Raw genomic sequence first — 11,585 nt, 5'->3', positions numbered from 1 at the left:
TCAGATATATTTACAGTAACACACACTTTTTTTCAAGTTTTTTTTGCGCTGCTTTTGTGTTTTTAAGTGAATTTTAACACTGCTTTTGCTAATTTTTTAATTACGAAATCTGAAAATTTTATTTACCGCTTTCAGGGGGCCCTAAGCATAGTACATAATTAAGTGGAATGCCTGCAGTTGATACTGACTGGCTACTATGAATACTTTGTCGCTGTTTGATAAGAAATTTTCCTCTCTAACAGTGGTGTGTCAAAACTATTTTAAATTCCAAAATAGCAGAGCAAACAATTTTTTGGAAACAAAGGATATTAGAGTCCAAATAGAAAAATAAAAGATTTATTTTTTTCAAACAATGAGCACATTTATTTTCTTTAACAAATATGAATCTCAAAATATGGTAGTACACTGGCATGTAAAAGCAAAAGCCATTATATAAACTTTGAAAATTATTAAAAGAAATTTACATAAAATTCTGCTCCACAATATTATACTATTCTTAAAAATAAGCATGCCAGCATGTCATGACATTACATAACGTTTTCCACCAATATAGTAGAATGTAGCATCGTTAAAAATTAAGCGTCATAGAAATGTGTCATTCTCCATTTCTAGCACATCACCACAAAATCCAATAGGCTATTCTTCATCATTCTTAAGGAGAGCCTGCACAAGTTGTGCGCTGTAGGACTTGCACAGCAAATGCCATCTCAAAACTCGCCACACGGTTCATTGGGGAATTCCTAGTTCTCTGCTAACTCTATTGGTTGACTTTCTTGGACTACGAACTAAACTGTCTTCTATTCGTCTAACATCATCATCTGACACACGCAAACAGCTTGGGTTTTTTTATTTTGCAGAGACATCCAGTTTGTTGAAATTGTTTAAATCAACAGTTTATGCTCTTTTCCTAGTTGGTGACGAAATGCTTGCTGCAGTTACAGTGGACTTACTTCTTGCAAACTCAAGAACACAGTAAGCCTTATGCTGCATAGTAGCCAACTTACAACTGACAGTGACAGGAAATGTCTGCCTATTGCCGCCAGTACCCTAACAGCCGTTTATGCAACTATCACTGTCTAAGCAGTGGTACACAAAACTTTTATTTTGTACAGATCGCCAACATGTGCTCTAGCAACCCTTAAATTTCAGACTCAAATTTGCATCTATTCTTATATGTAGCATTTGCCAATATTGATTATATAATAGTCTTCCACCAAAGACAGGTACCGAGGATGTACATAAAAGTAATTAGATGATAATATAAACAAACAAGTAAAAGTAAAAAAACAATGAATCCAATGGTGTGGTGAGAAGCCTGCCTCGGTGGATTAAGCACACAATGGTGACTGGTCAGAGCCTTCGCGCCCATGCTCAATGTTAAAGCACAATTGTACCAATGAATTTTTCAACTTTGATTTATTTGATTACCGTGATAGGAGTGTATGTCAGCTTAATTGTGATGCGTTTTCTGGTACTGTTCCACCACGCAACCAATCAGGGCGCAGCGCGAGGCAATACAGTCGCAGGGTATTGGATGTGGTTCTGTGTCGGGGTCCAGCAAGGACAGCTGGATGTTGTAGTGTCGTGTGTCATCGCTACTCCTCGCCAGGACCAGCTCCCATGCCACACACTCAAACGCCTCCACGGGGTGTGTGCTGGGCAGCACCAGCGCAGTCTGCTGCCAGTGGGTGCGCGGGGCAGCCGGCCCAGTCGACAGCACTCCGCCCTGCCCCGGGAAACGGCACTCGAACCACAGGCACAGACCTTCGAAGCTGCCCTCACGGTTCAAAAGTACCACGCGTCGATCACGCAGACAGTCCAGGTCTGCACACTTTGCCTGGAACAAAAAAACACATGTCGATAAAAATATGTATTCCACTGAAGAGACAACTTCAGTCCAAGACCAAGTCAAGGTGTAGTGCCAACTGTCTGAGGGTGACGGGCTCCGAGGTCTTACCTGCTGCAAGTCCAACTGCCAGATGGTTATGGGCTCTGCCAACAGGTCCTCAGGATGCACGTCAGTAACAAGAGGTTGGGTGCCTCGAGATGAGCGTTCCAGCTCTCCGAAAAGAGACAGGTCAAGACCGTAGAAATCTTCCCGCCAATGAGAATGGTAGCGCGGAAGACTGCAGGGGCAGGCTACCAGCGTTGCCATTTCGGGCAGAATCTTGCCTCCCGGCGCTAGGAAACGGTCTCTGGCGACCAGCACAGAGTCCAGCATGCTCTCGTGCAGCAGGTAGAAGCCCATCCACTCTGATACTATGGCGTCCACCTTCTCTCCTTCAGGCAGCTCTAACTCCTCTACTTTGCTTTGCAGCACCTGCGACACAATGGAAGATGTTGCCTGTTTAGTAAAAGGCTGTCAAGACAAGTACTCTTCCTGGTCTCCAGGTTGCTTAGTAAAATTTTGTGAAATAGTGGTGAAAGAAATTACGAAGTTAAGTTGTTTGGCCACTAGCTAACCTCAGAAATAAGAATAAATATAGGAAAATAGGGAGGTATGAGTAGGAGGGTGGGGAAAAGGTATTCTACTTCACTCTGCTGTAGACCATAAAACCACAATTATTTCCTACCATCCATACACAGATGATGGTGACTGTGGGACAGGTTTGTAATGACTGACCATCACAGTCAAACACAGCTGCATATCTGTTCTTTTACCTGAACGACATGCGACAAGTTGTTGGCTTCCACCAGCCGGCTAGCGACGGACGCAATCCCGGACGCCTCCACTGCATACACCTTCCTCGCACCCGCTTGGGCACACAGCATTGACAAGATTCCTGCAACACGGGTAGTTCCCTTTCTTCCAACGAGCAAGCAAACGACTGTTGCATTCTGCAACGATGCCACTCACACTACTACCAGCGAGACCTTACGAAGGCATGTTGATCTCGCCAGCGATACGGAGTGGGTCGTAAAGCAATGACGCCTGTTTGCATCTATTATATTAAATATTAGGAATGGCCAAATTAAAGATTAACATTTTATGCCAAATTTTTTATAACAAATTAATTCCTTTATTTTTCGTGATTCTTACTGACTGCAACTCTGAGTGGTTTAGAGTTTGGTTCAATCCCAGACATCTGCACATCGGGTAATTATAGGTGAACTTCCCTGATTCTCTCCTGTCTCCTCAACCAGCAGCACTGCAACACATGTATGTTTAAAATAAATTTTTTAAAAAATAAACACCGCTTGTGTTATATTTTCTGATCTTCATAAGCAATGGCATGAAACTATCACCTTCCACTTATTGACAAATCAAATATATCACAGATATTAGATATTTAAACTTTATCAGTAACAACTATGATACAAGAACGAACTTGCTCTTTCACCAATACCTGTTACACAGTATGAACCAACACACAACTTGTCTTATTTGTCTTGGGTTTAATAACTGTCCTGCTCAGTGTTGAAAGATTGCTCAGTGTTGAAAGATTACTCAGTAATCGGCAAACATTCTTCTTGTTGCCTGGTGTCCAGCTGGTTACATTATCAATGAACTGGGATGCATAGTGGCAGGGCCGGTGCAAGGAGTTTTTTCGGCACATGCGAGATCTGGATTTGGCGCATATATATATATATATATATATATATACACACACACACACACACACACACATATTAGTGACTTCATATATTGGTGCAAACGCACATATATATATATACTTATACACACTAGCCTACTGTAGTAATAAAAACAAAGGAAATAAAGACTAAAAATTTATGATACAACTATCTTATTTTATTTACAGTTTCTTGAACAGTCAATAACAAAACAATTAATAAGGTCATCATCATCAACATACTCATAACTTCCTAACTACACTCGTTCATCAGCAGTGTTCTACTTCAGAAAACCTTTCTTTCTTGATTTAGCTTTTGCAAAATCCTTTAAAATCGTATCTGTATCTATTGTGTTCAATATTTCATTTTCAATGGCCAATGTGGCAAGACCACTAAGACGTTCTTGTGAAATGCTAGATCGAAGGTAGTTTTTTATTCTTTTTAGTTTTGAGAAGCTCCTTTCTCCACTGGCCACTGATATTGGTAATGTTAGTAGAATCCTCAACGCGATGAAAACATTTGGAAATATGTCTATTAATCTGTTTGTTGTGAGATAGCTCAGTGTTGTGTGAGGGGAGCTCTCTTCTTGTGACAACATTGGAATTAATATTGATATTTCCTTAAAAAGATCTTCTGCGTTAATGTCTCTTTCATCAGTACTTCGCTCAAACGTTGACAATTTCCTTTGATAGTTTTTTCTTCACCATTTTCTAATTTTTTCAAGTCATAAAGAAATTGGAAATGTTGGCTATGGTTGTGCATAAGATCAAATCTCTCGGACAATGAACTGATGGCTGTATCGAGAATCACAAAAAAGAAATTTATTTTGAAAGAATCTTTTCCTGTCTCTGTCTTAATTGGTTCATCGACACCTTCATACAAAAATTGACGTTTAACCTTTCTTGCCCTTACTACCGTTTCATTAGGAAACTCAGAGCTGATTCCGAGTGTATCAGCCAACTCCTTTGCGTCTGTAACAACATTATTAAATCCATTTTCTGTTCTCAATTTGATCAAAAACGACTTTACGCTTTCAATTAGGGTCATGGCACTCTGCAGGTTGACTTCTTTTGCCTGAAGGGTTTTGCTTACCAAATTTATTTTGAACAAAACCTCATACCATGTGATCAAGCAACAAAGGAACCGAAAATCTGTTATTTTTTTGGCAATACCAGTGGCTGTATTTTTTCCAAAAACATCAATCTTGGCATCAGTAGAGGCTGCGTAAACAGCGTCGTATATTTCATCAATATGGTAGCGCAGAGGTTCAAGAGCGTCAATCCTACTTTCCCATTGGGTTTCACTTAAAGGTTTTACTGTTAAATTTGTTACGTGATGTTTCAATATGTCCCATCTATGGATGGATGCCGAAAAATAGTTATAAATCTCTTGAACGTTACTGAAAAAGTTCACGGCTACAGTACAGGAAAGAGCAGCGTCGTTTACTACTAGGTTTAGTGAGTGACTTCCACAAGGGACAAAGAAGGCTCTTGGGTTGAGGTCTAGGATCCTTTTTTGAACCCCATGTTTTCCCTTCATGTTAGACCCGTTATCATACCCCTGGCCTCGCATGTTGTTTAAAGCTATTCCTCTTTTTGACAACTCATCCAACAAAAGAGCTGTTAGTCCTTCTCCAGATGTATCAAGCGCTTGCAGAAACCCAAGGAAGTATTCTTTGATTATTGCGTTTTCTCCTGGTATAGCGTGAACAAATCTGACTACTAGAGTCATCTGTTCTTGGTGGCTAACGTCAGGTGTACAGTCAAGAATGATGGAATAGTAGGTAGCTTTATGCAATTCACTTAAGATGAATTCATTAACTTTACGAGCAAGTACATCTATGAACTCATTTTGTATCTCTTTGCTTAAATAGTGTACATGAGTTTCTTTCGAAGTTATCCTGCGAAGATGTTCAGAGAGAACAGCGTCAAATCTGGAAATGTGCTCCACTAGTTTCAAAAAGTTTCCGTTATTTTCTTGGAAAATCTTATCATTAGTGCCACGAAAAGCTAATCCTTGAGCTCCAAAGAACTGCACTACAGTAAGAAGTCGCTTCAAAACTTCATACCAATGCTCTGTTTCTGATTTTATGATGCGTTGGTTTTCGTCGTCAATGGTTTTCCCTGACTTCAATCTCTGGGAAAGTTCTCGATAAGAAATGGCAGCTGTTATATGATGAGGTGACTTTTCGTGTTGGCGTAAGAATGTTGACATGTTTTGCCAATCAGAGTAACCCTCTGTTCCAGAAACAGATATAACTTCATTACTGAAGAGTTTACAAAAGAAACAAAATACTGAATTTTTCGATTTTGAGTACACGAGCCATTCTCTGTCGATTTCTTCTCCATTTGACAATTTTTGTTTATAATTGGCAACTGTGAAGCATCTGCCAGATTTATGGTCAACAGGAAATTTAAAATGTTTAACCTGCACAGGGCCTTTCTCGACGAGAACTTGACGGATGTCATCGGTGATTTTAGCCGGCCATTCTCCACAGTCGTCAAGATCGTTCCTGTTTTCCTTGAGATGAAAATCCTGAAAACACATCAACACAGTGGTTAATTTCAGTGGGAACGCAACATAACGGCGTTCCCTTACCTCCCAAGAGTGCCGGAACGCAAGGGAACGCACGTAATTCGTAACTTGTAAAACTACAAATAAAAAAAAGTATATGGTTAGGATCAATTTTAGGCTTTGCTCGCGATCAGGGAGGGAAGTCAGTCATCTCGCCCGCGCTACACAATAACAAAACAAAACCCCCCGCCACTCTATTAAAACAGCTGTTTGTAAATGTTTGTTAGAAGTCTAGTCGGAAACCGAGAGGGTCAAAATCAGCACTTTAAGTATGTGTAATAATATAAAAATTGTTGTGATAATTTTACATCGTTTTTTGATTTGGATTAACATTAATAATAAAGTTAAAAACGAATTTTGAAAAAATAATTTTTGTTCATCCTCCCTTAATGGTGTGCTATAAGCTACGATTTCATGATCGGCTACTTACCAAATATAGAAACAATTGAACAAAAAGCACCTAAAATATATTCAAATTTACCTGCAGTGGATGTTGTTCGATGTTCTCAGATTCAATTTGAACAGTTGGTCTAGATGATTTGGGTAATGGAATAACCAAAGTTTCCTCGGAATCAGAATCCTGAAACACGTGTAACACATGTTGGATACTAAATCATCCCATAGAAAATGCACAACAAAAGTTGAGAAAATTTGTAAGTAAGATGGAGAAAACTTAATTTTTCGTTTAGTTTAAAAGTACAGATAAATATAATAATTGCTCTCTTACCTGCATTGTTTGTTGTTCTGCGGTGTCGTTCTTATGAGACTCAGACTCTACGGAAGAGCCAACTTCAGATCTAACAAAAAATTTACTCATTGCTTTCGCCTGTTTTTCGTTTTCTCTTTCCATGTCCTTTTTTCTTTTTCTATAAAAAGTACCCGTAGGTTTCTTCTTGTCCGCCATGATACCACCACAATAATAATATCAAACTGGACAGTGGCGTGTGCATTCACTTGTCGAGTTGACAGATAGCACTAGCACTGAGACTGAGCGGTGCAGTGAGCAGGCACTTACGGTGGGTCGGGGGCAGCGGGAGGAGGGTGGGGAGGGCTTCACGTTGTGACAGGAAAGCAGGGAAGCACCGCGCGGCGCGCACCACCACCACATGAGTCATCGCCATCGCATCACCACCGATGCTCGCATATTGCTGTATTAGCAAACAGAAACACTCTAGCTTTTATAAAATTATAATCATGTTCATGGCGTTTATTTATTTATAAAACTATTTTGCTCAAATAAATTAAAATTTTTTTGTAATTTTTTTTCCGATAGCTCCGTTGGCGCCACTGCCCGCGTGGCGCCACATGCGGCCGCATGTGCCGCATGGGCCTGGCGCCGGCCCTGCATAGTGGTTTACCTTGACATGTATAAGATGTGATCAAAAAATATAGTAAATGAATTTTTATAGCAACTGCTGACGCAACATCTATTTGAAGCAATTAGCCCAATAGCCTGATCCGTTGAGATAGTCAGTGTCAAGTTTGAACAAGTTGAGACTTGTCAGTCGGCTTCCAGAGCCAAAAGAGTGAGGTCATGTGCACCATATGTCTATCCTATCATGCATTATCGAAGAACTAAACATCTTGAATGATTCAGAGCAAAGAATTTTAAATGATAATTGACAAATGAGAAGAGTGAGTGTAAAATTTGTTCCCAGACTTTGGACTAAGGAACACACAGAAAATTCTGTCAGTTTTCATGGAAGCATTGTCTTGATGCAGATCGGGACTTCATGACCAAAACAATAACTGGAGCTGACAATTAGGTGTATAGCTATGATCCTGAGATGAAAATTCAGAGTTCCCTATGAAAACTAAGTGGCTCTTCTCACCCTAAGAACACCTGTCAAGAAAAGTCAAACGTCACGGTCATACTAATTGTTTTTTTCCCTATAGTTAGCATGCTGCAATCAGAGTTTGTACCACAGAAAAAAACTGTAAACTACAAATATTACTAGGGCGAAATGCAATGTTTGCAAAACAATGTATGGAGAACGAGAAAGAGATCAGAAAAATGGGCTTACTGCTTCTTGCTTCATTACGACAATAAGCCGTGCCGCACCACGCTCCTGAACCGCAAGTTTTTGGCCAAATAAAAGGTTTCTGTCTGTATACATCCTCCTTACTCTCCAGATTTAACACCATGTGACATCTGGCTTTTCCCAAAATAAAAACAGTGCTAGAAGAAAAACATTTTGACACTGAGTGGTGCATGACCCAGCAGCTGAAGACCCTTCCGAAAGAAGCATTCCAATAATTCTTCCAGTCATGGCATCAACGTTAGAATAAGTTCATCGCTAACCAAGGAGAGTAACTTAAAGGTGATTAGTTCAAATTTGAGGTAAGCTTATTACTCTGTTCATAGTAAAATCATTCACCATATTTTTTGATCACATCTCGTATAAAAGAGTAAAAGTTGCAATTTGCAGCCACTGGAACTGGTTTGATTTTTTTTTTTTTAAATACCATTATAATATATGTTTTAAAGGTGACTGAATCTGCTGCAAGTCATTCGACTCCCTTCAATGATCTCAATGTGAAGTGTAAGAATACGTCAAGCAAAGCTTCTGATATTGTCCATTTAAATGTGAAATGTCTACATCTGTGGGGTCGAACCCATAGCTTTGTAGCAACCCTGCACAGATGTTGCTTTTCACGGTTTCACAAGTTCAAACACAAGTAAAATTAAGGAAATAAGCACATGAGCAATGCAATCAACAACAAAAAATGTATGGTAAATAGTATTGTGTGCCTGTTAATAAGGCATTGTGTGAGAAAAAATTATTGACAGATTATCACAAGTAAGCAGTCAATAGTTAAGTGCCACATGAAATGATTGTAGGTCTGCGATTGTGTAGGGCGAAGAAGAGCCGGAGGGAGGTTTGGCACTTTCCTCTATCAAAGTAGACATGGTGAGTAAGACTTGCCCACTCGCTCACAACATGGTTCACATGTGGCTATATTAATTTGTATTCATCCATTAAGTTGGTTTTAATTATTTTTAATTTACTTCTACTCTAATCTTTTACAATAAAACAAAGATTAATTCTATTTTTTTTTTATCAATTCTATTTAAATTTTAAAAAATACCTCAATGGCAAGTGAGTAGCAACCAAATGCCGAAAAAAGTTAATAGTGAGGAGGGAGGGGGGGGGGGGATACACGACCAGTGACTGCGACAAGTTAAAGGAGACTGGATGCAAGCAAGAGGTGACCTGTGCCGGCCCCTACATCCATGACGACACGGCCAACCAGGAAGTCCTTGATGGCGTCGATTGCATGCTTGTAGGCATCGATGCGTGCCGAGTCATCCAGCATCAGTCTGTGTACCTGCAACATGTGGAGCCGTGTTTAGACACCTGCGACTGGCAAGGACCCTGCTGCCCATTCAAAACCGTATCAGTTGACAACTTACAACACTGAATGTGGAGAACTGCCAGATTTCTCACAGAGTTCTCTGATTGTAAGTTAAGCTTGACATTTTATAAAATGACAAATTCACGTCAATGTACATGAGTGTGTGCTTACCGCCAGATCTTCATAGCTTTTGAAATAATCTTCTGGTGGCTCCATAGATGAGAGGAGCACTACCCCGTTCTCTATAACAGCAACAAACAGTGAAAAAAAATTAAATCAAGTTCCAAGTGTTGTGCTTTTGAGGTGTCTTTATTTACCCTGAAAACAGTCTTTCAAATTTTCTACTGGTTTCTGAGAAATTGCTGTCTCAGCTATGCTAATAGAAAATAAAGCACACCATGGCAAGAGCTGTGTAGCTGCACGGTTAACCATCTGTGATGGCCTATGCTCCACGTAACACCGCTGCCACGTACTAAATAATTGGTCTGATCAACTTCGAGTACTTTCCAGTAGACCAGTAGATAATGAATTCATTGTATTTTTAAGCATGGCTTTTACAATTTCAGGGAGTAGGATTAGTATCTTTTTGACAATAATCTTTGCATGGTTACCAAATAATTGATTAATTGTACATGTGAGAATGATGTATGCAGCTACTTCAGAATCTAATGTAAAATAAACTGTGACAATTCATTACTCACAAAAACATGTTTACATTATATTATTCTATTGAAACCTAATAATTTTTCTTAGTCAACGGCATAAGCCTACAACCAGAACTTAAAAAAGGACAGTTCACAATGAATGTAGCTGCACCAATATTGTGCTTAACATCTCATCCTGGGCTTTGTGTAGTAAAATTTATGCTCATTGGAACCTGTCCCAGAAGTGCAGAGAGGAGTACACATAAGTCAAGTCATGGGAATAGTAGTAAAAACCTAACAGGAAAACATTTTAACTATACTCTTATCAACATTTAGTGAATGCATATGGGTTCCATCGGCATTTCTTGTGAGAGTTCGGAAGCAAAGCTAAGATATTCCCGTTCAGTACGATGCACTTTTAGTGGAGCCCTTGGCTAAGGATCCAATAGGTTAGTATTCGGATACAGCTGTAGTTTGTACAAAACAAGCATGTGAGAGATCCCCGCCCAAAACCCCCATTTTTCCGCGCTTGTCCCGTAAAAATGATGGAGTGTTAATTACGTAATTAATATAGTTAAGGTATCGGTATATAAACCCTCCCCAGTTTATAAGTCAAAAACCTAATAATATTCATTTACCTCGCATTAAGCGCCCGAGTCTTAGACCATAGAGCACACCACGTAAAAACTACACCAAAAGCCTCTTAAACTTAAAACCGGATACTTTTCTTGCAAGGGGTATATAATGAGTTTTTGAAATTGCAGAATACAACTCCATTCAACGCAACATTCAACGCTCATAGTAAGAGATGTTACGCAAGGCTTGGATGTTACGTATTGAAGTTGGAAACTATAGCCATATTTTGCGAGCAATGTAACGCTATCTTTAATTTGGACCGATAACTAATAGCAAGAAAAAATACTGGGTAGGAGGTTTATATTCCAAATGTAGCTTTATAATAATGATTTAACTACGAGGCGAAATTCTTGACACTGAAATTAGGAAAGGATACAGATTAAGCATTAATTGCCAGACATTAAGTATTTTCCACCTAATTTTTTAAAATAATTTTAACATTTGATTATGGCGAATGTTTGTTTATATTTGTATTAGCTGCTCTAGTCTGCTTTTACTAACGATTGTAGTTAAAATGTTCATTAAGAAAATGAAATCAAAACATAGCTACTTAATATTGACGCCAACCGTTGGTGCTCATATAATCTGCACAACCCGCTTTGGAACATCAACGCCTCTCCAGAGCGTGTGCGACCCAAACGCACCCTGCGCAGTGCTAGAAAAGTGAGTGTAATTCTACGAACAACAGCCACCACAGACATATCGATTGTCGCACAAGCTGCAATAGATCAGTGTATTTACTGTTAATTTGTTCTTCATTATTACTGTAACAGTTAAACTAGACAATTATTTAACAATATT

At 39.2% G+C, this 11,585-nt stretch overlaps 1 protein-coding gene across 2 annotated transcripts; it reads right to left on the bottom strand.

Annotated features, from left to right (window-relative positions):
- Positions 1-335: 335 nt before the first annotated feature.
- LOC134532637 (protein arginine N-methyltransferase 6) lies at positions 336-11,051 on the bottom strand. 2 transcript variants are annotated; one of them, XM_063369279.1, is made up of 6 exons: positions 10,787-11,051; positions 9,676-9,746; positions 9,363-9,477; positions 2,662-2,783; positions 1,958-2,320; positions 336-1,837 (listed from the first exon to the last, which is right to left on the bottom strand). In XM_063369279.1, the coding sequence occupies exons 1-6, from the start codon at positions 10,791-10,793 to the stop codon at positions 1,451-1,453; spliced, it is 1,065 nt and encodes a 354-aa protein (XP_063225349.1). In that variant the 5' UTR covers positions 10,794-11,051; the 3' UTR covers positions 336-1,450. The 2 variants fall into 2 exon arrangements, with proteins under 2 accessions (XP_063225349.1, XP_063225350.1); XM_063369280.1 differs by lacking the exons at positions 9,363-9,477; positions 9,676-9,746; positions 10,787-11,051 and adding an exon at positions 3,041-3,223.
- Positions 11,052-11,585: the final 534 nt, after the last annotated feature.

Source organism: Bacillus rossius, chromosome 6 (assembly GCF_032445375.1).
Source record: "Bacillus rossius redtenbacheri isolate Brsri chromosome 6, Brsri_v3, whole genome shotgun sequence".
Classification (NCBI taxonomy): Eukaryota; Metazoa; Arthropoda; class Insecta; order Phasmatodea; family Bacillidae; genus Bacillus; species Bacillus rossius.
The sequence above is the reverse complement of the archived record's forward strand: the minus strand, read 5'-3'. Positions and strand labels throughout refer to the sequence as shown.